This window comes from Cherax quadricarinatus, chromosome 49, assembly GCF_038502225.1.
Source record: "Cherax quadricarinatus isolate ZL_2023a chromosome 49, ASM3850222v1, whole genome shotgun sequence".
NCBI lineage: Eukaryota > Metazoa > Arthropoda > Malacostraca > Decapoda > Parastacidae > Cherax > Cherax quadricarinatus.
In genome coordinates, this window is record NC_091340.1 from 3,342,351 (window position 1) to 3,370,108 (window position 27,758).

The window sequence follows — 27,758 nt, forward strand, 5'->3', positions numbered from 1 at the left end:
TTTACTGATGGGGAACATAGACAACCAGTGTAAGGAAACACCCCCAATGCTGCTCATTTACAGGGGCCACTAGGCTCATCACATACATCTAAGTGACATACTGATGTGTGTTGTCTTTTGAGGTCACTGAAGGAAAGTGAGCTTCATACAGCATCCTTTACCTCAGCATCTGCCCGTTCATTACATGGGAAGTGGTAATAGATGGCAGGGCTTGAGTTAGTAACTTTTTAATGCCAAGTAGTGGCTTTGTCAAGTTTATCAAAACAAAGATATTGCTGACTTTATTCCCAATGTTTGGACATAGTATATTAAATTTTGTGTATTGAGAAGCATGTTTAATTTAATGTAATATTTCTCTTGTTGGATAATGTTATCATTTCTGGACATAAATATTGTAGATTTTATTTGGGCAATTAACAGGGAGGGTTATTAACCCAGAATAACATAAGGAAACTACTCAGAATTCCATTGAAATGGGATTCTGTTGTTATTTGGGTTATTGATTGAGAGCATTAGTAAATTAGGACAACCAAAGAAAGCCAAAGGACCCCATTTCCATTGTGATTCTTTGATCCTCTTCCCCAAGATGGGACCCACAATAGTCAGCAAACACTCAAGTGCTGTACCTACCCACTGCTACATGAGCAGGGGCATCAGGTTTCAGGAAACATACTTGGTGTTTCTACACATGCCAGAATTGAGCCTGTGTCCTTCGGGTGTTAGCTGATAGCACTAGAACTTGAGCTAAGAGCCACCTTAACTTAAGCTACTAAAGAATGGTGCAAACAAGTTGATATGAATTATACTGTATTCTAGTTCCTACTTTATATATTTGTTATTAAGAAGTTTGGTATGCATCTAGCTTTTTTTTTTTTTAACAAATTAGTCACTTAATATTTTATAATAATTTTATTTAATTTTGTAAATATGCTGCTTGTTAATGATATATAAGAAGCTGAAAGCTGATCAATATCACACAGCAATTTCATGCAATCTTAGACTGGGGAGGAGAGTAGTGGAGGGAATTTATGAATTTCACTAATGAAGCATATTTTACCCCATTTTTTCTGAGTTCAGTACTTATCACTGAGTAACTTTTTTTATTAATGTTCATTTGCAGAGCTTAATTTTGTTCCAGCTATAACTTTGTGTGATGGCAAAATAATTTACTATAAATCAAATTTCTTCATAACTTTAAAACTCTTGAAGAAGATCATATAATATGCTGTAATTGCAAAACCACTATAATAAATTGTACTTTTCCAGGGACATAAAAGTCGACATGTGTTGGGAGCAAGATTTTGTTCCATATACACTACAGATCCCATCGATCCAAAAGAAGCCACTTTTGAGAAAATTATGATAGCTAATCGAGGAGAGATTGCATGCAGAGTAATTAAGACTGCCAAGAAGATGGGAATCAAGACAGTGTCTATTCATTCTGATGTTGACTCTAATGCTGTAAGTCTGGTCTCTACTTGCACTTCAGGGAGAGAGAGAGTTAGGGATGCACTCAATGACTAAGCTTTTTTTTTTTTTTTTTTTTCTGAAAAATATAATTATGGTGTCATTGTACTCATTAATCATTGTGGCATTCCTGATATAAAAATTTTTTAATGTGATAGTTAACAAAATGTTGTAGTGAGGAGGAAGCTGAAGGCAGTGGAGATGTTTGGTGTGAAGTGATATCCTTCAAGTAGATCCCTCTCTGTTACATTCCAGAGGTTCTCAGTGGGTTCAGGTCTGGGGACTTGGTTTGCCAGTCATTGAAAAAAGGGTACCTCACAGTCATGAATTAATTGAACAACAGATTTTGTGGTGTGGCAAGGAGCACTGTCTTGTATAAAAATCTTTGCTCCACACTGTGTGAATGATTCAGACAGATGATGGTGCCAGTTCTAAGTACGTTATTACAGTTAACGTTAACAGGTGCAGGACAGAATCTCCTGTGGGACAGAATCCCTACAGAACAGGACCCACTTAAGCAGAAGACAGGAAAGGTGAAAGAGTTGAAAAGTGGAGACAAGGGTTAGGTCAAGTCATGAGTGTTTTGAAGTTTAGAGCATTAGACAACGTAATGTGAAAGGAGGACATCCAGAGAGACGAAACCAGGACTAAGGTTCTTGTTGACAGTGTTATGTATAAGGGAAGCTTCAACAAGATGGTGTCCATGAATAGACATTTTTTGCAGAGGGTTAGTTAATAGGATGACTGTGATCTATGACATGATAGAAAAGTTTTCTAGTGTCAGCAAGGCTAACACTTATGTGCCCTCTGTCTGTCAGGAAAAAAGTGGCCAGTATCTCCAAAGTATTGGAGATGACATGAGTAGCGTTGACTACGACAACTACTACTACTGACCCATCTCTTTGGGTAGGACCTACTTCCACTGGGGAATCCTGCTTACCAGTGACTATGCCCTCGTCTGCTACACGCCCCCTTTCCACCTGACGTTAGTATATAAGCGCTAGGCTCCTTGCTTCTGCTTCAGAATCTCCATGACTGTGGTGCTCTTCGCACCAACTCCAAGGTTGAGGGACTGATTACTTCATCTTCTGTATATAGTTCTACTGTCTTCAAGTTATGTCCTGGAATTTGTATTGATAAAGCCACTGGATGGCGAAACGTCTACAATAAAGATACCCAGATGTTGCACATACGTCTTAATTTCATCAAGACATGAGTAACAGGAAATGGGTAGGAGGAAGAATTATGAACTAGATTACTACGAAGAATATTAATTTAGTGAAAAGTAAATTTAATGTGTAAAGGACGGATGGTGTTGTGAAGCATTAAGAAATTAAAAATATAGGGAAGGCAAAGAACAAGAGATTTCACAGGAGAAGAGAGTTTAGAAGAAAAGAAAGTCCATTTAGCATGTGATTAGGCAGAGTTTATGAAATTGGATGGGTAGCCAGTTGAGACAGTGAGCTGGGAAGAGAAATTGAGGGTCTCAGATAGGAAGAGCATGGAGAAAGAGAAATAAGTGCTTTTCTTGACAGAGAGCATGGTAAGACAAGTAGTTGGTTTAGAAAGACACGTAAGCAAACACTAACATATTTATTAGAAAACGTTTCGGTCCTGGGACCTTGATCACTTCTTGGACCGAAACGTTTTCTAATAAATATGTTATAGTGTTTGCTTACGTGTCTTTCTAAACCAACTTGTCGGTATTTATTACCAAGGTTTATACCAAGAGAAGTAGTGAATGTATGTGCCACTGTGCATTGGCTTGCAATAAACAGATATTACATTTACTTTTAACCAGACTGATATCCTTTATAGTAAGCTACTGTAATTCATCTCTCTCCTGCCACTGATGCTTCTGGTGTCTACTCCATTTCCTGCTTTTGTCCTCTCCAGTACTTTGGAGAAACTGGCTGCTCTCTCTCTCTATGACAGAGAGCATGAAAGTAGTGTTAGCCTTGCCGACACTAACAGTGCTCTTTTCTGTCATTTTGGTGATCTGTCATCCTATTAACTGATCCTCTGCCAAAACTGTGTATCCTTCTAACCTTCACAGATGCCATCTTGTTAAAGCTTCCCTTATACACTACTACTAATGATCAGTGCTAAGTTCCTGCCAGCTATGTTGGTGAAAAGACATAAAGAAGTATTATACTAATGACATAACAGTGTTTTTATAAAGAGCTATGCTGTTTTGTGTTTTTTCATCCACTTGTTGGCTCATTGTCAGCAAGTGGATGGAAATTAAGTTTTTTATTGGGAGTTTTAGGTTAGGACTGTATTTGAATACTTCAGGAAAATTCTTTGTGAATCGTAAAGTTAGGTTAAGTTTTCAGTACTTCAGGGTATTGAATATGCCACCAGGATTGGCCAGTTCCGGCGACTAGTAGTTCTCGCGATAAGTTGTTCCTCTATTTCAAGCAAGAAAATTTACTGCATGACCTCACATGATTCTAAAGGTTCCTGCACACAAAAATTTGAGTAAATGTTTTAGTGCTGTTTACTGGGCCCATAGGAATCAGTTGGTTGAAAAACCAAGAACTTGACTTGTTTGAAAAATTATGAATTTGACTTATAAGTGTGTTATTCTTCAATTTGTCAGCTCTAAACACACCATAGAAAGGTAAATTTTTATCTTTTTTTGGTTATCTCTTCATAGTTATTTATTTGTACCTTACAATCTTGTAAGATTTTTTATTTAATGAAAAATTCTCATTAATACAGAGATGTTATTGGTATATTGTACTTGCCTCTATTTAAAGGGTTAAATGTACATACAACCTAGTAACTTAGTGATGAATACAGTCTCTCCTCACTTAACGATGGAGTTCCGTTACTAAGACCACATCAGTAAATGAATTTGTCGCTAATGAGGAGCATACTATAATGATAGTGAGTTTGTGTCAACCATCTTTGATATTGTTTTAATGTCACCTTTGCACCATTTATAACATTTCTGGTATATTTTTAAATGTTTATACAGTAGTGTACTGTATATTGTAATAAACAGAATAGAGGAAATCAGCTCTAATATGCGTACATTATTGAGGTATGCATACTGGTCAGAGAGCCTGTCATAAGTCTGAGTCGTCGGTAAACAAGTACGTCGCTAAGTGAGGAGGGGCTGTATTTTATACAATATATGATTTGCTTTACAGAATGTTTTATGTACGTACTTGTTTATTGTCTTCCCACACTATTTTCTTTTGAAAGAAACTAAATCCATTTTTAGTGGCTTTTCATTCTTCACTACATACATGTGATACATAGCAGGGATTTATATAATCTTGAATAGTAAAGGATGTGGTATTAAGCAAGTGTAAGCCAGGCAACTTATGTTATTTTTGTTTTGTATCTTTATGCTCTTTCTTCTTGATAATTGATTTTGTTCATTCTGTTTGAAATCAGGATTCTGTACTGAATATTTCTTTTGTCTTTCCATTGCAGCCACATGTAAAGTTAGCAGATGAAGCGATATGTGTAGGTACAGCTCAGGCTCGAGACTCTTACTTACGCATGGACCGAATACTAGAAGCAATTAAGCTCACTGGAGCCCAGGTTGGTTTTTTATACAGTCACAGTGCATATTGTGGATGGAAGGTCTTGTAGTGGGACTCCTAATTCTGCTTACAATTTTTTTTTTTATTTACAAATTCAGTTTTAAGAAAATTATAACATTTGAAGTGGTCAAATGAAAATTCTATAGTGAATTTCAGGCTTAATTGGGTCCTGGCACTTGTCATGGTTTTTTTTTCCTAGTTGTATTTTCCTATATAGGTCAGTGCTATATAGCCCTTGTGGCTTAGCACTTCTTTTTGATTATAATAATAATATATAGGTCAGTTTCCAGTGTGTAGGAAAATGCAGCCTCATCTTTTATGTCCATAATAACTGAGTAGCTGAGCAGATTATCAAGGATCCAAAGACATACTGCTAAGAGTAATGAAGAAATGACTTGGACGAAGAGCATGTTTTTGTGATAACATTTTGTTCTGTCTTGCTACTTCTACGTACACTTAGGTCACACTACACATACATGTACACGTTTATTTATACACACTCATCTGAGTTTTCTTTGATTTTATCTTAATAGTTTATGGTCTTATTACTTTTCCTTTTATATCCATGGGGAAGTGGAATAAGAATCTTTCCTCCGTAAGCCATGTGTGTTGTAAAAGTCAACTAAAATGCCGGGAACAATGGGCTAGTAACCCCTTTTCCTGTAAAGATTACTAAAAAGAATAATAAGAAGAAAATTGTCAAAGTGGGAAGTCTGAATGTGCGTGGATGTTGTGCAAATGATAAGAAAGAGATGATTGTGGATGTTATGAATGAGAAGAAATTGGATGTCCTGGCTTTAAGTGAAACAAAGCTGAAGGGGGTGGGAGAGTTTCAATGGAGAGGAATAAATAGGATTAGGTCAGGGGTTTCAAATAGAGTTAGAGCTAAAGAAGGAGTAGCAATAATGTTGAAGGATAAGCTATGGCAGGAAAAGAGGGACTACAAATGTATAAATTCAAGGATTATGTGGAGTAAAATAAAGATTGGATGTGAAAAGTAGGTTATAGTAAGCGTGTATGCACCTGGAGAAGAGAGAAGTGTAGAGGAGAGAGAGAGAGATTCTGGGAAATGTTGAGTGAATGCGTGGGGAGTTTTGAATCAAGTGTGAGAGTAATGGTGGTTGGGGATTTCAATGCTAAAGTGGGTAAAAATGTTATGGAGGGAGTAGTAGGTAAATTTGGGGTGCGAGGGGTAAATGTAAATGGGGAGCCTTTAATTGAGCTATGTGTAGAAAGAAATTTGGTAATAAGTAATACATATTTTATGAAAAAGAGGATAAATAAATATACAAGGTATGATGTAGCACGTAATGAAAGTACGTAGTTTGTTAGATTATGTGGATTAAAGGTTGATGGGTAGGCTCCAGGATGTACATGTTTATAGAGGGGCAACTGATATATCGGATCATTATTTAGTTGTAGCTACAGTTGGAGTAAGAGGTAGATGGGAAAAGAGGAAGGTGGCAACAACAGGTAAGAGGGAGGTGAAAGTGTATAAACTAAGGGAGGAGGAAGTTCGGGCGAGATATAAGCGACTATTGGCAGAAAGGTGGGCTAGTGCAAAGATGAGTATTGGGGGGGTTGAAGAGGGTTGGAATAGTTTTAAAAATGCAGTATTAGAATGTGGGGCAGAAGTTTGTGGTTATAGGAGGGTGGGGGCAGGAGGAAAGAAGAGTGATTGGTGGAATGATGAAGTAAAGGGTGTGATAAAAGAGAAAAAGGTAGCTTATGAGAGGTTTTTACAAAGCAGAAGTGTTATAAGAAGAGCAGAGTATATGGAGAGTAAAAGAAAGGTGAAGAGAGTGGTGAGAGAGTGCAAAAGGAGAGCAGATGATAGAGTGGGAGAGGCACTGTCAAGAAATTTTAATGAAAATAAGAAAAAATTTTGGATTGAGTTAAACAAGTTAAGAAAGCCTAGGGAAAGTATGGATTTGTCAGTTAAAAACAGAGTAGGGGAGTTAGTAGATGGGGAGAGGGAGGTATTAGGTAGTTGGCGAGAATATTTTGAGGAACTTTTAAATGTTGAGGAAGAAAGGGAGGCGGTAATTTCATGCCCTGGCCGGGGAGGTATACCATCTTTTAGGAGTGAAGAAGAGCAGAATGTAAGTGTGGTGGAGGTACGTGAGGCATTACGTAGAATGAAAGGGGGTAAAGCAGCTGGAACTGATGGGATCATGACAGAAATGTTAAAAGCAGGGGGGAATATAGTGTTGGAGTGGTTGGTACTTTTGTTTAATAAATGTATGAAAGAGGGGAAGGTACCTAGGGATTGGTGGAGAGCATGTATAGTCCCTTTATGTAAAGGGAAAGGGGACAAAAGAGATTGTAAAAATTATAGAGGAATAAGTTTACTGAGTATACCAGGAAAAGTATACGGTAGGGTTATAATTGAAAGAATTAGAGGTAAGACAGAATGTAGGATTGCGGATGAGCAGGGAGGCTTCAGAGTGGGTAGGGGATGTGTAGATCAAGGGTTTACATTGAAGCATATATGTGAACAGTATTTAGATAAAGGTAGGGAAGTTTTTATTGCATTTATGGATTTAGAAAAGGCATATGATAGAGTGGATAGAGGAGCAATGTGGCAGATGTTGCAAGTACGTATATGGAATAGGTGGTAAGTTACTAAATGCTGTAAAGAGCTTTTATGAGGATAGTGAGGCTCAGGTTAGGGCGTGTAGAAGAGAGGGAGAATACTTCCCGGTAAAAGTAGGTCTTAGACAGGGATGTGTAATGTCACCATGGTTGTTTAATATATTTATAGATGGGGTTGTAAAAGAAGTAAATGCTAGGGTGTTCGGGAGAGGGGTGGGATTAAATTATGTGGAATCAAATTCAAAATGGGAATTGACACAGTTGCTTTTTGCTGATGATACTGTGCTTATGGGAGATTCTAAAGAAAAATTGCAAAGGTTAGTGGATGAGTTTGAGAATGTGTGTAAAGGTAGAAAGTTGAAAGTGACCATAGAAAAGAGTAAGGTGATGAGGGTATCAAATGATTTAGATAAAGAAAAATTGAATATCAAATTGGGGAGGAGGAGTGAATGTTTTCAGATACTTGGGAGTTGACGTGTCGGCGGATGGATTTATGAAGGATGAGGTTAATCATAGAATTGATGAGGGAAAAAAGATGAGTGGTGCGTTGAGGTATATGTGGATTAAAAAAACGTTATCTATGGAGGCAAAGAAGGGAATGTATGAAAGTATAGTAGTACCAACACTCTTATATGGTTGTGAAGATTGGGTGGTAAATGCAGCAGCGAGGAGACGGTTGGAGGCAGTGGAGATGTCCTGTCTAAGGGCAATGTGTGGTGTAAATATTATGCAGAAAATTCGGAGTGTGGAAATTAGGAGAAGGTGTGGAGTTAAAAGCATTAGTCAGAGGGCAGAAGAGGGGTTGTTGAGGTGGTTTGGTCATTTAGAGAGAATGGATCAAAGTAGAATGACATGGAAAGCATATAAATCTATAGGGGAAGGAAAGAGGGGTAGGGGTCGTCCTCGAAAGGTTTGGAAAGAGGGGGTAAAGGAGGTTTTGTGGGCGAGGGGCTTGGACTTCCAGCAAGTGTGCATGAGCATGTTAGATAGGAGTGTATGGAGACGAATGGTACTTGGGATCTGACGATCTGTTGGAGTGTGAGCAGGGTAATATTTAGTGAAGGGATTCAGGGAAACCGGTTATTTTCACATAGTCGGACTTGAGTCCTGGAAATGGGAAGTACAATGCCTGCACTTTAAAGGAGGGGTTTGGGATATTGGCAGTTTGGAGGGATATGTTGTGTATCTTTATACGTATATGCTTCTAAACTGTTGTATTCTGAGCACCTCTGCAAAAACAGTGATAATGTGTGAGTGTGGTGAAAGTGTTGAATGAGGGAGACGGTCAGCTTGTTAAAGAATATATACATATACAGTGGACCCCCGCTTTACGATCAGCTCCCAATCCGACCAATTATGTAAGGGTATTAATGTAAATGCGTTTGTACGTGTATGTTTGGGGGTCTGAAATGGACTAATCTACTTCACAATATTCCTTATGGGAACAAATTCGTTCAGTACTGGCACCTGAACATACTTCTGGAATGAAATAATATCGTAAACCAGGGGTCCACTGTATATATAATTTATTTTGAACACCCTGGCCATTTCCCACCAAGGCAGGGTGACCCTAAAAAAAAACACTTTCACTATCATTCATATTATCACCGTCTTGTTAGAGGTATGCAAATGATAAATTCCCACTACATGCAGCACACTCCACCAATATTCAAAACTCTAAACCTACTCACCGTACAAAACATCCATACTTATTATTGTACCTACTACATACATAGAACACTTAACTCGGATATAAACCCTCCCCTCAAATGTCTCCTTACCAACCTCAACAGAACACATGACCATAACACAAGGCACAGATCACTCTTTGATGTTCCTCGTGTCCATCTCACACTATGCAAAAACGCAATGCACATAAAAGGCCCAAAAATCTGGAATTCATTACCTGTGAATATAAAAGAAACACTGTTAATAATTTCAAGTCTCTTCTTAAATATCACTTACTCACCCACAGCTAAATAAATACTGAATAATTGTATCTCATAAATGTATAACCTGTGACCCTATCAAACTTTTTTTTTTTTTTTTTAATTACATTACCTGATAGAATACTCCATTCTATTGAATGCACAGCAACTCAGCAAATGACCATATGACCTGACTTTGAAATACTCATTTGTGCTTAATTGTTATTTGTTTACTATATTTTTTACCACTGAATATATCATTGCTTAGTTAATCTTAGGTGAATCATAGAATTGATGAGGGAAAAAGAGTGAGTGGTGCACTTAGGAGTCTGTGGAGACAAAGAACTTTGTCCTTGGAGGCAAAGAGGGGAATGTATGAGAGTATAGTTTTACCAACGCTCTTATATGGGTGTGAAGCGTGGGTGATGAATGTTGCAGCGAGGAGAAGGCTGGAGGCAGTGGAGATGTCATGTCTGAGGGCAATGTGTGGTGTGAATATAATGCAGAGAATTCGTAGTTTGGAAGTTAGGAGGAGGTGCGGGATTACCAAAACTGTTGTCCAGAGGGCTGAGGAAGGGTTGTTGAGGTGGTTCGGACATGTAGAGAGAATGGAGCGAAACAGAATGACTTCAAGAGTGTATCAGTCTGTAGTGGAAGGAAGGCGGGGTAGGGGTCGGCCTAGGAAGGGTTGGAGGGAGGGGTTAAAGGAGGTTTTGTGTGCGAGGGGCTTGGACTTCCAGCAGGCATGCGTGAGCGTGTTTGATAGGAGTGAATGGAGACAAATGGTTTTTAATACTTGACGTGCTGTTGGAGTGTGAGCAAAGTAACATTTATGAAGGGATTCAGGGAAACCGGCAGGCCGGACTTGAGTCCTGGAGATGGGAAGTACAGTGCCTGCACTCTGAAGGAGGGGTGTTAATGTTGCAGTTTAAAAACTGTAGTGTAAAGCACCCTTCTGGCAAGACAGTGATGGAGTGAATGATGGTGAAAGTTTTTCTTTTTCGGGCCACCCTGCCTTGGTGGGAATCGGCCGGTGTGATAATAAAAATAAAATTAGTTAATCTTAAGTTAATTTTAAGCCTGCCCATAATGCTCTGCATACAAGGGGCTTTTGGCATGTTACACTTAACCACTGTATTTCTTTGTACAGCTATGTATCATGTCCAAATTAATAATAAATAAAATAAAAAATAAAACAGTACAGATGTCACTCTAAACAGCAAATATCTCTAACCCCTCCTTTAAAGTGCTGGGGAATTGAATGATAACTCTAGGTCTTTTGTGTTGCAATCAACACATTATCAAGCACTTGCAACATTGCAGAAACAGTAGGAAATCCAGGCAGATTCATTCAGTGAAATGACTCTTTTGTTATATAAAAAGTGACCTGGCTAAAACATAGTATCACTATTGTATTCAACATAACTTGGTACTCAGCTATTCACAACTGTAGGCCTAATACGAAAGGTAAAGTGAAAGTTATTTACTTACTTTTTTTTATTAACACACTGGCCGATTCCCACCAAGGCAGGGTGGCCCGAAAAAGAAAAACTTTCACCATCATTCACTCCATCACTGTCTTGCCAGAAGGGTGCTTTACACTACAGTTTTTAAACTGCAACATTAACACCCCTCCTTCAGAGTGCAGGCACTGTACTTCCCATCTCCAGGACTCAAGTCTGGCCTGCCAGTTTCCCTGAATCCCTTCATAAATGTTACTTTGCTCACACTCCAACAGCACGTCAAGTATTAAAAACCATTTGTCTCCATTCACTCCTATCAAACATGCTCACGCATGCCTACTGGAAGTCCAAGCCCCTTGCACACAAAACCAACTTTACCCCCTCCCTCCAACCTTTCCTAGGCCGACCCCTACTCCGCCTTCCTTCCACTACAGACTGATACACTCTTGAAGTCATTCTGTTTCGCTCCATTCTCTCTACATGTCCGAACCACCTCAACTACTGCATTATATTCACACCACACATTGCCCTCTGACATGACATCTCCACTGCCTCCAGCCTTCTCCTCGCTGCAACATTCATCACCCATGCTTCACACCCATATAAGAGCGTTGGTAAAACTATACTCTCATTCATTCCCCTCTTTGCCTCCAAGGACAAAGTTCTTTTTCTCCACAGACTCCTAAGTGCACCGCTCACCCTTTTCCCCTCATCAATTCTATGATTCACCTCATCTTTCATAGACCCATCCGCTGACACGTCCACTCCCAAATATCTGAATACATTCACCTCCTCCATACTCTCTCCCTCCAATCTGATATCCAATCTTTCATCACCTAATCTTTTTGTTATCCTCATAACCTTACTCTTTCCTGTATTCACTTTTAATTTTCTTCTTTTGCATACCCTACCAAATTCATTCACCAACCTTTGCAACTTCTCTTCAGAATCTCCCAAGAGCACAGTGTCATCAGCAAAGAGCAACTGTGACAACTCCCACTTTGTGTGATTCTTTATCTTTTAACTCCACCCCTCTTGCCAAGACCCTCACATTTACTTCTCTTACAACCCCATCTATAAATATATTAAACAACCATGGTGACATCACACATCCTTGTCTAAGGCCTACTTTTACTGGGAAATAATTTCCCTCTTTCCTACATACTGTAACTTGAGCCTCACTATCCTCGTAAAAACTCTTCACTGCTTTCAGTAACCTACCTCCTACACCATACACCTGCAACATCTGCCACATTGCCCCCCTATCCACCCTGTCATACGCCTTTTCCAAATCCATAAATGCCACAAAGACCTCTTTAGCCTTATCTAAATACAGTGGACCCCCGGTTAACGAACTTTTTTCATTCCAGTAGTATGTTCAGGTGCCAGTACTGACCGAATTTTTTCCCATAAGGAATATTGTGAAGTAGATTAGTCCATTTCAGACCCCCAAACATACACGTACAAACGCACTTACATAAATACACTTACATAATTGGTCGCATTTGGAGGTGATCGTTAAGCGGGGGTCCACTGTACTGTTCACTTACATGTTTCACTGTAAATACCTGGTCCACACACTCCCTACCTTTCCTAAAGCCTCCTTGTTCATCTGCTATCCTATTCTCCATCTTACTCTTAATTCTTTCAATAATAACTCTACTATACACTTTACCAGATATACTCAACAGACTTATTTACTATCCTAATAAATTCAGTTGAATATCATAAACATGAGTAGTGAATGAGGAATAATACAGTAACGCTTCAACTTGGGATGTTAATGTTCTGAAAATTCATTTTGCTATACAAACCCATTTTTTAATTGGAGATGCATTCCTGATCAGTGATATTCAGTATTTAATTTAATTTAATTTTTAACTAAGAATATTTACCTGGTATTTTATATTCATCATTGTTCCTTTTCACTTACAAATAATATTAAATATTGTTTAATGAATCTATAGAGGGTGAAGGAGAGGTTAAAGAAAGGAAGGGGAGAGGGTATAGGTGAGTAGGTAGTGTGGGAAGGTAGTGGTGAGTGTATAAAGAGGGTGTGGTGTGAGGTCCCTTATTAGCAATTTAGTTTTAATTCAGTGAAAGTGTTTTCTTCTTTGTTGAGTCACCCTGCCTCGGTGGGAGTGTTATTTTGCATTTTTGGTGTCATTACTTTTAGAAAAAGATTCTCTAAATTTTAGTTTTTTTTTTGTTTTACATTGCAGCTCAATACTTTTAATTTAAAGGGTTGCAGCAGTGAAAGGGTTAAAAGAGGTACTGTAATGTTCAGAACTGACATGTAAGTATTCCTGCTTTGGTTCAGAAATTCTGAACACTGAAATATACTACATGTATTAAAAAAATGATTTTATAAGCTTAGTCCATTTGTTCATTTTTTTAGGCTATGTGCTTTATACCACTAGCATATAGAATCAAGTTTTTTCCCAGATTTGTTACAGGTGTATTGTGTTTGGTAGTGTAAATACCATTTTCTACCTTTATTTTTTTTTTTTTAGCATGTTGGACGTTTCCAACCGAGGCAGGGTGACCTTTATATTTATCTATATTTCTATTCCTACTTAGTTTTGTAAAATGCATTGTCAGGTATTTTATTTTCAAGTGTTTTTCTTTTAACTCTAGGCTGTCCATCCAGGATATGGATTCCTAAGTGAAAATGCCGAGTTTGTTCAAAAGCTGGAAGATTTAGGCGTTTCTTTCATTGGTCCAAATGCCAATGCTATCACAGGAATGGGTGACAAACTGGAATCAAAAAGACTTGCAATGGAAGCAGGTGTCAATACTATTCCAGGTACTGTATTTTGCATAAAGTTAAGCAATTATTAATTACCTTTGCTTATCTTTCTTTCAACTCACCGGCCGTATCCCACCGAGGCAGGGTGGTCCAAAAAGAAAAACAAAAGTTTCTCTTTTTAAATTTATTAATGTATACAGGAGAAGGGGTTACTAGCCCCTTGCTTCTGGCATTTTAGTCGCCTCTTACGACACACATGGCTTACGGAGGAAGAATTCTGTTCCACTTCCCCATGGAGAACCTTTGCTTATATTAGAATAAAATAATTATTAATTTTAACATTTTAAGGATTCTAGTTGTGGTACTGCATCAAAGATGTGCTTAACTCCTTTGGTGGTTTCTAGATAGTATGCCTACCCCATATGTTTCCCATATCTCCTGCTAGGGGAGTTGCTGGCCTAAGGCCTGTTTCAGAGAGTGCCCGCCAGAGGACTGGCACTGAGGACACTCCTTGTGGAAAGCTCTCAGCTTCATTTAGAGAGCAACTCCTCCTCTTTTATTCCTTGGGCACCCATCTTGGCTCTGGGCTATCTTCATCACATCCATCTGGAAGAACCCCCTGTGCTAATAAACTACAATCTACCCTACAAGCATTCAAGTATCCTGCATTGCTCTATACTTCTCGGCTACCACGGGCAACGTGAAATGCCTATATGCCAGCTACCTTCAGCACACAACACAGGAATTACAGGGTCATTGTGTGCATGATTGGGGCAGTGAGTGAAGTGTTGTGTTCTATCTATGAACTTATGTAGAGGAGATGAAAGAAGTATTATATTGTTTGAAAACACAACATTCATATGGATATGGACACTTTCAAAGGAAATACAGGATTAGAGGTTGTGGGGTAATAAAACCAACGGTTGAAGGAGCAACTGCATAGTATGGGAAATTTCCAGATACTTCATTTGTCTTTAATTGTCAGAACCAAATGCTCTCTCTTCAGAAGTATTTTCAAATTAGGATGAGGAGCACCCTAAATGTGGGGACAGTACACTAATACATGTACTGACCATATCAGAGCCTAGGTGAGCATACTGGTAAACCATAAAAAAGCTTATGGCTCGAGATACCTAACCAAATGAGTACAAAACTACAAAACTTAGCTTAATTACACGGCATCCCAGATGCCGCCTTCACTCCATCTGTCTCCACGTGACTCTCCCAAGCCACGCTTACCCACTGACCAAAACACAGTTGGAATATAAATCCCTGGCAGAATTTCCTTACATTTACAGTTTAAAGTACTTACAGTACCCCCAAATGCATAAAATTAAGCTTTACAATTATAACATTCATACTATTATGGCACACTTCTCTACTGTATATACATTACAGTGTCATGCAGAACCCTGCATAACAACCAGTATTTATCCATCTTAGATATTTTCATTTTGAGATACAGCAGATTTTATTAGGACAGATTTTGTTGCTGTATCTTCAGTTTATTTACCAAACTTATTTGGCATTAAATGTTATTGCCTAATGCTACAGTGATGTTAAAACCTGATAATATTAAGTACTGTTGCAACATAGCTTTGCCTTGTGCATTGAGGTAGATCAACACATTACATTATAACAAAACTTAGAAGTTTTTGTTCAGTTTCATGAAGGGAATAAGGGGATGTTACTTGAGATGGGAATTTTTCTCACCTTGTATTAGTTTTTTCTGATTTGCTTGGGTACCCTGCTTCATCTGTTGTAAAGGTCCATTGTCTTCTTGCTTAGGTATTTTTTACTATATTTGACATACAATGTTTGTCATTAAAATAATACCCTACCCCGGATGGCTTTTGGGTGAGACAAAAAGTTATGCTGGCCTGGCAACTAGTAGTGGGTCATCTCAGGATACTTTAATACTACTGGCTACATCCTAGGTTTCTGCTTGGCTTGTGAGGTAAACGGATTTGTGTCCATGATCCCCTTGTTCTGTGTAGTCTTGGGGGCTGAGTTTGTTGGACATTTTTGGCTTTTAATGAATTAATATGAGTAAGAGTTAGTCACTGACATTAGACAGTTGCACAGACCATTAGATTATGTAGGTTTGTCATAAGACAAGAAAATAGTAGAAACCATCGATGTGTATTAGCATTCAGTGAGGGCCTGGTCATGCCATTTCTTTGAGGACAGTGTTGATGACATGCCAACACCAAAAGCGCATCCTGGGAAGCCTAGAAAAGTCTCCACTAATATTACTGTGATCATTTGCCTGAATCTTTCACATGTGGTGTAATGATTTTTATGCATGACGGTGCTCCTTGCCACACCACGAAATCTGTTGTTCAGTGGCTTCATGACTGTGAGGTACCCTTCTTCAGTGACTAGCCAGGAAAATCCCCAGACTTGAACCCTCATTAAAAACCTCTGGGCTATGATGTAGTATTGGCACACCTCTAGCAAGACAACGATAGAGTGAGTGATAGTGAATATGTTTCTTCTTTTCCAGGTCACCCTGCCTTGGGAGACGAGTGATGTGTTAAAAAAAATTATGTATACAGCCTCTCCTCACTTAATGACGGAGTTCTGTTCCTAAGACAACAACAGTAAACGAATTTGTCACTAAGTGAGGAGCATACAGCCTCTCCTTACTCAGCGACTTACTCGTTTATCAACAACTTGGACTTACAACGGGCTCTCTGACCAGTATGCATACCAAAATAATGTATATTAGAGCTGATTTCCTCTTTTCTGTCTATTACAGTATTCAGTACACTACTGTATAAACATTTAAAAATATACCAGAAACAAATTTGTTTACCGACGAGGTCTCAGAAACAGAACTCCGTTGTTAAGTGAGGAGAGGCTGTGCTATAATAGTAGCGGGTTTGTGTCATCCTTCTTTGATATTGTTTTAATGTCACCTTTGCACCATTTATAATATTTCTGGTATATTTTGAAATGTTTATACAGTAGTGTACTGTATATTGTAAAAAACAGAATACGTAGAGGAAATCAGCTCTAATAAACATTATTTAGGTATGCAAAACTGGTCCGAGAGCCCCTCGTAAGTCCGAGGTGTTGGTAAACAAGTACATCGCTAAGTGAGGAGAGGAAGGAAGGTGGGGTAGGGGTCGTCCTCGAAAAGGTTGGAGGGAGGGGGTAAAGGAGGTTTTGTGGGCGAGGGGCTTGGACTTCCAGCAAGCATGCGTGAGCGTGTTAGATAGGAGTAAATGGAGACAAGTGGCATTTGGGACCTGACGAGCTGTTGGAGTGTGAGCAGGATAATATTTAGTGAAGGGATTCAGGGAAACCGGTTATTTTATATAGCCAGACTTGAGTCCTGGAAAAGGGAAGTACAATGCCTGCACTCTAAAGGAAGGGTTTGGGATATTAGCAGTTTGGAGGGATATGTTGTGTATCTTTATACGTATGTATATGCTTTTAAACTGTTGTGTTCTGAGCACCTCTGCAAAAACAGTGATTATGTATGAGTGAGGTGAAAGTGTTGAATGATGATGAAAGTATTTTCTTTTTGGGGATTTTCTTTCTTTTTGGGTCACCCTGCTTCAGTGGGAGACGGCCGATTTGTTAAAAAAAAAATATATATATACAGGTACCATCCGACTTACGACCGAGTTCGGTTCCAAGAAACCGGTCGTAAGTCGAAATGGACGCAAGTCGAACCTTACTACTGAATATCAACATCACATTTTTGTAATGACTTTATTGTTTTATTTTGGTATTTAATTTTTTACTTCACTTTTTATGCTGTTAGTACTGTATTTTATACTGTAAGGTTTAGGATAAACGCTGTGTACAGCACAAACAGTTGTTTATTTCCCAGAAATTTGGCATAGAAAACAAGGTCGTAAGTCAAATGGTCGTGTGTCGAGCAGGTCGTAAGTCGGATGGTAGGTGTATATATATATATATATGTTGGTAAACAGCAGCCCACTTTGACAATTTTCTTCTTCTTATTCTTTTTAGTAATCTTTACAGGAAAAGGGGTTACTAGCCCATTGTTCCCGGCATTTTAGTTGACTTTTACAACACGCATGGCTTACGGAGGAAAGATTCTTATTCCACTTCCCCATGGATATAAAAGGAAAAGTAATAAGACCAAGAACTATTAAGATAAAATCAAAGAAAACTCAGATGAGTGTGTATAAATAAACGTGTACATGTATGTGTAGTGTGACCTAAGTGTAAGTAGAAGTAGCAAGACGTACCTGTAATCTTGCATATTTATGAGACAGACAAAAGACACCAGCAATCCTACCATCATGTAAAACAATTACAGGCTTTTGTTTTACATTCACTTGGCAGGATGGTAGTACCTCCCTGGGTGGTTGCTGTCTACCAACCTACTACCTATAAAGGAGGGGTTTGGGATATTGGCAGTTTGGAGGGATATGTTGTGTATCTTTATACGTATATGCTTCTAAACTGTTGTATTCTGAGCACCTCTGCAAAAACAGTGATAATGTGCGAGTGTGGTGAAAGTGTTGAATGATGATGAAAGTATTTTCTTTTTGGGGATTTTCTTTCTTTTTTGGGTCACCCTGCCTCGGTGGGAGACGGCCGACTTGTTGAAAAAATATATATACAGTGGACCCCCGCATAGCGAACTTAATCCGTGCAAGAGGGCTGGTCGTTATGCGAAATGTTCGCTATGCGAATTAATTTTCCCCATAAGAAATAATGGAAATAAAATTAATCCGTGCAAGACACCCAAAAGTATGAAAAAAAAATTTTTTTACCACAAAAAAATGTTAATTTTAGTACACACAAACTGAAAAAGGCATGCACAATTACATGACACTTACTTTTATTGAAGATCTGGTGATGATTGATGGGATGGGAGGAGGGGAGAGAGAGTGTTAGTGTTTAGAAGGGGAATCCCCTTCCATTAACACTTGAGGAGGCAAGTCCTTTTCCGGGGTTACTTCCCTTCTTCTTTTAATGCCACTAGGACCAGCTTCAGAGTCACTGGACTTCTTTCTGTCCATAGAGCTCTGTACCTCCCGTTCCTTTACGATTTGTCTAAAATGGGCCATAACATTGTCATTGAAATAGTCACCAGCACGCCTTGCAACAGCTGTGTCAGGGTGATTTTCATCCATAAAGGTTTGCAGTTCAACCCACTGTGCACACATTTCCTTAATTTTTGAAGTAGGCACAATGGATTCCACAACTGGCATAGGCTTCTCAGGGTTAGCCCCAAACCCTTCAAAATCTTTCTTAATTTCCATACTAATTCTCACCCTTTTTACCACAGGGTTGGCACTAGAAGCTTTCTTGGGGCCCATGGTCACTTATTTTCAACAAACAGAACCGAAAACACTGTAATAATACGAAATATTCCGAGTGTATGCTTGAATGTTACCGCGGAGGCTAGCTGGTAAACAATGGGACGGGCGGCACATGTGAGGCTGGCTGAGGGCCCACATTGGACGCGTCTCGGACGAAGTTCGCTGAGCGGGTTTTTGTCTACTATGCGGGGCAAAATTTTAGCGATCAAAGCGTTCGCTATGCGGAATGTTCGCTATGCAAGGCGTTCGCTATGCGGGGGTCCACTGTATATATATATATACAGTGGACCCCCGCATAGCGACCTTAATCCGTGCAAGAGGGCTGGCTGTTATGCGAAATGTTCGCTATGCGAATGAATTTTCCCCATAAGAAATAATGGAAATAAAATTAATCCGTGCAAGACACCCAAAAGTATGAAAAAAAATTTTTTTACCACAAAAAAATGTTAATTTTAGTACACACAAACTGAAAAAGGCATGCACAATTACATGACACTTACTTTTATTGAAGATCTGGTGATGATTGATGGGATGGGAGGAGGGGAGAGAGAGTGTTAGTGTTTAGAAGGGGAATCCCCTTCCATTAGGACTTGAGGTAGCAAGTCCTTTTCTGGGGTTACTTCCCTTCTTCTTTTAATGCCACTAGGACCAGCTTCAGAGTCACTGGACTTCTTTCGCACAACATATCTGTCCATAGTGGCCTGTACCTCTCGTTCCTTTATGACTTGTCTAAAGTGGTTCACAACAGTGTCATTGTAATAGTCACCAGCACGGCTTGCAATAGCTGTGTGAGGGTGATTTTCATCAAAAAAGGTTTGCACTTCAAGCCATTTTGCACACATTTCCTTAATCTTTGAAGTAGGCAATTCCTTCAATTTCTCTCTCCCCTCCTCTGAACCAGTTTCCCCAGGTCTGGCCTCTTGCTCTTGAAGTTGATCTATCAGCTCATCAGTGGTTAGTTCTTCATTGTCCTCCTCCACCAACTCTTCCACATCCTCCCCACTAACCTCCAACCCCAAGGACTTCCCCAATGCCACAATTGATTCCTCAACTGGTATACTACTCTCTCAGGGTTAGCCTCAAACCCTTCAAAATCCCTTTTGTCTACACATTCTGGCCACAGTTTCTTCCAAGCAGAGTTCAAGGTTCTCTTAGTCACTCCCTCCCAAGCCTTACCTATAAGGTTTACACAACTGAGGATATTAAAGTGATCCTTCCAAAACTCTTTTAGAGTCAATCGAGTGTCTGTGGTCACTTCAAAGCACTTTTGAAACAGAGCTTTTGTGTACAGTTTCTTGAAGTTGGAAATGACCTGCTGGTCCATGGGCTGCAGGAGAGGAGTGGTATTAGGAGGCAAAAACTTCACCTTAATGAAGCTCATGTCCCCATAAAGTCGCTCTGCCACGTCTGTAGGATGACCAGGGGCATTGTCTAACACCAGGAGGCACTTAAGGTCTAATTTCTTTTCAGTTAGGTAATCTTTCACATTGGGGGCAAATGCATGGTGTAACCAGTTATAGAAAAATTCCCTAGTGACCCATGCCTTACTGTTTGCCCTCCACAGCACACACAAATTATCCTTGAGGACATTCTTTTGCCTGAACGCTCTGGGAGTTTCAGAGTGATACACTAATAAAGGCTTAACTTTGCAATCACCACTAGCATTGGCACACATCAACAAAGTAAGCCTGTCTTTCATAGGCTTATGTCCTGGGAGTGCCTTTTCCTCCTGAGTAATGTAGGTCCTGCTTGGCATTTTCTTCCAGAACAGGCCTGTTTCATCACAATTAAACACTTGTTCAGGTTTCAGTCCTTCAGTTTCTATGTACTCCTTGAATTCATGCACATATTTTTCAGCCGCTTTGTGGTCCGAACTGGCAGCCTCACCATGCCGTATCACACTATGTATGCCACTACGCTTCTTAAATCTCTCAAACCAACCTTTGCTGGCCTTAAATTCACTCACATCATCACTAGTTGCAGGCCTTTTTTTAATTAAATCCTCATGCAACTTCCTAGCCTTTTCACATATGATCGCTTGAGAGACGCTATCTCCTGCTAGCTGTTTTTCATTTATCCACACCAATAAGAGTCTCTCAACATCTTCCATCACTTGCGATCTTTGTTTCGAAAACACAGTTAAACCTTTGGCAAGAACAGCTTCCTTGATTGCCGTTTTCTTGCCCACAATAGAACAGATGGTTGATTTGGGTTTCTTGTACAACCTGACCAGGTCGGTGATACGCACTCCACTTTCATACTTATCAATGATCTCTTTCTTCATTTCAATAGGAATTCTAACCCTTATTGCTGTAGGGTTGGAACTAGAAGCTTTCTTGGGGCCCATGGTCACTTATTTTCCAGAAACATCACCGAAAACACTGTAATAATACGAAATATTCCGATTGTATGCTTGAATGTTACCGCGGAGGGTGGCTGGTAAACAATGGGACGGGCGGAACATGTGAGGCTGGCTGAGGGCCCACATTGGACGCGTCTCGGACGAAGGCCGCTGAGCGGGTTTTTGTCTACTATGCGGGGCAAAATTTTAGCGACAAAGCGTCCGCTATGCGGATTGTCCGCTATGCAAGGCGTCCTTATGCGGGGGTCCACTGTATATATATATATATATATATATATATATATATATATATATATATATAGGTAGTAGGTTGGTAGACAGCAACCGCCCAGGGAGGTACTACCGTCCTGCCAAGTGAGTGTAAAACGAAAGCCTGTAATTGTTTTACATGATGGTAGGATTGCTGGTGTCCTTTTTTCTGTCTCATGAACATGCAAGATTTCAGGTACGTCTTGCTACTTCTACTTACACTTAGGTCACACTACACATACATGTACAAGCACATATATGCACACCCCTCTGGGTTTTCTTCTATTTTCTTTCTAGTTCTTATTCTTGTTTATTTCCTCTTATCTCCATGGGGAAGTGGAACAGAATTCTTCCTCCGTAAGCCATGCGTGTTGTAAGAGGCGACTAACATGCCGGGAGCAAGGGGCTAGTAACCTCTTCTCCTGTATATATTACTAAATGTAAAAGGAGAAACTTTCGTTTTTCCTTTTGGGCCACCCCGCCTCGGTGGGATACGGCCGGTGTGTTGAAAGAAAGAAAGAATATATATATATATATATACATTTTTTTTTTTTTTTTTTTTTTTTTCAACAAGTCGGCCGTCTCCCACCGAGGCAGGGTGACCCAAAAAAGAAAGAAAATCCCCAAAAAGAAAATACTTTCATCATCATTCAACACTTTCACCACACTCGCACATTATCACTGTTTTTGCAGAGGTGCTCAGAATACAACAGTCTAGAAGCATACACATATAAAGATACACAACATATCCCTCCAAACTGCCAATATCCCAAACCCCTCCTTTAAAGTGCAGGCATTGTACTTCCCATTTCCAGGACTCAAGTCCGACTATATGAAAATAACCGGTTTCCCTGAATCCCTTCACTAAATATTACCCTGCTCACACTCCAACAGATCGTCAGGTCCCAAGTACCATTCGTCTCCATTCACTCCTATCTAACACGCTCACGCACGCTTGCTGGAAGTCCAAGCCCCTTACCCACAAAACCTCCTTTACCCCCTCTCTCCAACCCTTTCGAGGACGACCCCTACCCCGCCTTCCTTCCCCTATAGATTTATATGCTTTCCATGTCATTCTACTTTGATCCATTCTCTCTAAATGACCAAACCACCTCAACAACCCCTCTTCTGCCCTCTGACTAATACTTTTATTAACTCCACACCTTCTCCTAATTTCCACACTCCGAATTTTCTGCATAATATTTACACCACACATTGCCCTTAAACAGGACATCTCCACTGCCTCCAACCGTCTCCTCGCTGCTGCATTTACCACCCAAGCTTCACACCCATATAAGAGTGTTGGTACTACTATACTTTCATACATTCCCTTCTTTGCCTCCATAGATAACGTTTTTTTGACTCCACATATACCTCAACGCACCACTCACCTTTTTTCCCTCATCAATTCTATGATTAACCTCATCCTTCATAAATCCATCCGCCGACACGTCAACTCCCAAGTATCTGGAAACATTCACTTCTTCCATACTCCTCCTCCCCAATTTGATATCCAATTTTTCTTTATCTAAATCATTTGACACCCTCATCACCTTACTCTTTTCTATGTTCACTTTCAACTTTCTACCTTTACACACATTCCCAAACTCATCCACTAACCTTTGCAATTTTTCTTTAGAATCTCCCATAAGCACAGTATCATCAGCAAAAAGTAACTGTGTCAATTCCCATTTTGAATTTGATTCCCCATAATTTAATCCCACCCCTCTCCCAAACACCCTAGCATTTACTTCCTTAACAACCCCATCTATAAATATATTAAACAACCATGGTGACATTACACATCCCTGTCTAAGACCTACTTTTACCGGGAAATAGTCTCCCTCTCTTCTACACACCCTAACCTGAGCCTCACTATCTTCATAAAAACTCTTTACAGCATTTAATAACTTACCACCTATTCTATATACTTGCAACATCTGCCACATTGCTCCTCTATCCACTCTATCATATGCCTTTTCTAAATCCATAAATGCAATAAAAACTTCCCTACCTTTATCTAAATACTGTTCACATATATGCTTCAATGTAAACACTTGATCTACACATCCCCTACCCACTCTGAAACCTCCTTGCTCATCCGCAATCCTACATTCTGTCTTACCTCTAATTCTTTCAATTATAACCCTACCGTACACTTTTCCTGGTATACTCAGTAAGCTTATTCCTCTATAATTTTTACAGTCTCTTTTGTCCCCTTTCCCTTTATATAAAGGGACTATACATGCTCTCCGCCAATCCCTAGGTACCTTCCCCTCTTTCATACATTTATTGAACAAAAGTACCAACCACTCCAACACTATATCCCCCCCTGCTTTTAACATTTCTGTCATGATCCCATCAGTACCAGCTGCTTTACCCCCTTTCATTTTACGTAATGCCTCACGTACCTCCCCCACACTTACATTCTGCTCTTCTTCACTCCTAAAAGATGGTATACCTCCCTGACCAGTGCATGAAATTACTGCCTCTGTTTCTTCCTTAACATTTAAAAGTTCCTCAAAATATTCTCGCCATCTACCTAATACCTCCATCTCCCCATCTACTAACTCCCCTACTCTGTTTTTAACTGACAAATCCATATTTTCCCTTGGCTTTCTTAACTTGTTTAACTCACTCCAAAATTTTTTCTTATTTTCATTAAAATTTCTTGACAGTGCCTCTCCCACTCTATCATCTGCTCTCCTTTTGCACTCTCTCACCACTCTCTTTACCTTTCTTTTACTCTCCATATATTCTGCTCTTCTTATAACACTTCTGCTTTGTAAAAACCTCTCATAAGCTACCTTTTTCTCTTTTATCACACCCTTTACTTCATCATTCCACCAATCACTCCTCTTTCCTCCTGCACCCACCCTCCTATAACCACAAACTTCTGCCCCACATTCTAATACTGCATTTTTAAAACTATTCCAACCCTCTTCAACCCCCCCATTACTCATCTTTGCACTATCCCACCTTTCTGCCAATAGTCGCTTATATCTCGCCCGAACTTCCTCCTCCCTTAGTTTATACACTTTCACCTCCCTCTTACTTGTTGTTGCCACCTTCCTCTTTTCCCATCTACCTCTTACTCTAACTGTAGCTACAACTAAATAATGATCCGATATATCAGTTGCCCCTCTATATATATATATATATATATATATATATATATATATATATATATATATATATATATATATATATATATATATATATATTATATATATATATATGTATATATATATATATATATATATATATATATATATATATATATATATATATATATTTTATATATATATCTTCTTCTTTCAACGTACCAGCCGTATCCCACTGAGGCAGGGTGGCCCAAAAGAAAAAACTGAAGTTTCTCCTTTTAAATTTAGTAATATATACAGGAGAAGGGGTTACTAGCCCCTTGATATATATGTGTGTATATATATATATATATATATATATATATATATATATATATATATGTGTGTATATATATATATATATATATATATATATATATATACACACACACACACACATACATAGGAAATTATTTCCCAGTAAAAGCAGGCCTTAGACAAGGATGTGTGATGTCACCGTGGTTGTTTAATATATTTATAGATGGGGTTGTAAGAGAAGTAAATGCGAGGGTCTTGGCAAGAGGCGTGGAGTTAAAAGATAAAGAATCACACATAAAGTGGGAGTTGTCCCAGTTGCTCTTTGCTGATGACACTGTGCTCTTGGGAGATTCTGAAGAGAAGTTGCAGAGATTGGTGGATGAATTTGGTAGGGTGTGCAAAAGAAGAAAATTGAAAGTGAATACAGGAAAGAGTAAGGTTATGAGGATAACAAAAAGATTAGGTGATGAAAGATTGGATATCAGATTGGAGGGAGAGAGTATGGAGGAGGTGAACGTATTCAGATATTTGGGAGTGGACGTGTCAGCGGATGGGTCTATGAAAGATGAGGTGAATCATAGAATTGATGAGGGGAAAAGGGTGAGTGGTGCACTTAGGAGTCTGTGGAAAAAAAGAACTTTGTCCTTGGAGGCAAAGAGGGGAATGTATGAGAGTATAGTTTTACCAACGCTCTTATATGGGTGTGAAGCATGGGTGATGAATGTTGCAGCGAGGAGAAGGCTGGAGGCAGTGGAGATGTCATGTCTGAGAGCAATGTGTGGTGTGAATATAATGCAGAGAATTCGTAGTTTGGAAGTTAGGAGGAGGTGCGGGATTACCAAAACTGTTGTCCAGAGGGCTGAGGAAGGGTTGTTGAGGTGGTTCGGACATGTGGAGAGAATGGAGCGAAACAGAATAACTTCAAGAGTGTATCAGTCTGTAGTGGAAGGAAGGCGGGGTAGGGGTCGGCCTAGGAAAGGTTGGAGGGAGGGGGTAAAGGAGGTTTTGTGTGCGAAGGGCTTGGACTTCCAGCAGGCATGCGTGAGCATGTTTGATAGGAGTGAATGGAGACGAATGGTTTTTAATACTTGACGTGCTGTTGGAGTGTGAGCAAAGTAACATTTATGAAGGGGTTCAGGGAAACCGGCAGGCCGGACTTGAGTCCTGGAGATGGGAAGTACAGTGCCTGCACTCTGAAGGAGGGGTGTTAATGTTGCAGTTTAAAAACTGTAGTGTAAAGCACCCTTCTGGCAAGACAGTGATGGAGTGAATGATGGTGAAAGTTTTTCTTTTTCAGGCCACCCTGCCTTGGTGGGAATCGGCCAGTGTGATAATAATAATAATAATATATATATATATATGGGAGACGGCCGACTTGTTGAAAAAAAATATATATATATATATATATATATATATATATATATATATATATATATATATATATATATATATTTATATATATATATATATATATACAGTGGACCCCCGGTTAACGATTTTAATCCGTGCAAGAGGGCTCATCGTTATGCGAAATAATCGTTATGCGAATGAATTTTCCCCATAAGAAATAATGGAAATAAAATTAATCCGTGCAAGACGCCCAAAAGTTTGAAAAAAATTTTTTTTTACCACATGAAATGTTAATTTTAATACACACAAACTGAAAAAGGCATGCACAATTAAATGACACTTACTTTTATTGAAGATCTGGTGATGATTGATGGGATGGGAGGAGGGGAGAGCATTATCTTCTTACTGTTTAGAAGGGGAATCCCCTTCCATTACGACTTGAGGTAGCAAGTCCTTTTCCGGGGTTACTTCCCTTCTTCTTTTAATGCCACTAGGACCAGCTTGAGAGTCACTGGACCTCTGTCGCACAACAAATCTGTCCATAGAGCTCTGTACCTCCCGTTCCTTTACGATTTGTCTAAAATGGGCCACAACATTGTCATTGAAATAGTCACCAGCACGGCTTGCAACAGCTGTGTCAGGGTGATTTTCATCTATAAAGGTTTGCAGTTCAACCCACTGTGCACACATTTCCTTAATCTTTGAAGTAGGCACAATGGATTCCACAACTGGCATAGGCTTCTCAGGGTTAGCCCCAAACCCTTCAAAATCTTTCTTAATTTCCATACTAATTCTCACCCTTTTTACCACAGGGTTGGCACTAGAAGCTTTCTTGGGGCCCATGGTCACTTATTTTCCAGAAACAGCACCGAAAACACTGTAATAATACGAAATATTCCGAGTGTATGCTTGGATGTTACCGCGGAGGCTGGCTGGTAAACAATGGGACGGCCGGCACATGTGAGGGCACATTGGACGCGTCTCGGACGAAAATCGGTAAGCGGGTTTTTAATCGGTATGCGCGGCAAAAATTTTGCGATAAAAGTAATCGTTATGCGGAAAAATCGCTATGTGATGCCATCGTTATGCGGGGGTCCACTGTATATACAGTGGACCCCCGGTTAACGAACTTTTTTCATTCCAGTAGTATGTTCAGGTGCCAGTACTGACCGAATTTTTTCCCATAAGGAATATTGTGAAGTAGATTAGTCCATTTCAGACCCCCAAACATACACGTACAAACGCACTTACATAAATACACTTACATAATTGGTCGCATTTGGAGGTGATCGTTAAGCGGGGGTCCACTGTATATGTATATA

At 39.4% G+C, this 27,758-nt stretch overlaps 1 protein-coding gene across 1 annotated transcript in view; it reads left to right on the top strand.

Annotated features, from left to right (window-relative positions):
* The window catches only part of LOC128696938 (propionyl-CoA carboxylase alpha chain, mitochondrial-like), a 76,246-nt gene that overhangs the window by 7,531 nt on the left and 40,957 nt on the right, over window positions 1–27,758 (top strand). Inside the window, exons 2-4 of the mRNA XM_070095096.1 lie at window positions 1,267–1,461; window positions 4,915–5,025; window positions 13,651–13,819. Of these exons, the coding sequence (XP_069951197.1) occupies window positions 1,267–1,461; window positions 4,915–5,025; window positions 13,651–13,819 (475 nt within the window). The remainder of the gene's footprint in view (window positions 1–1,266; window positions 1,462–4,914; window positions 5,026–13,650; window positions 13,820–27,758) is intronic.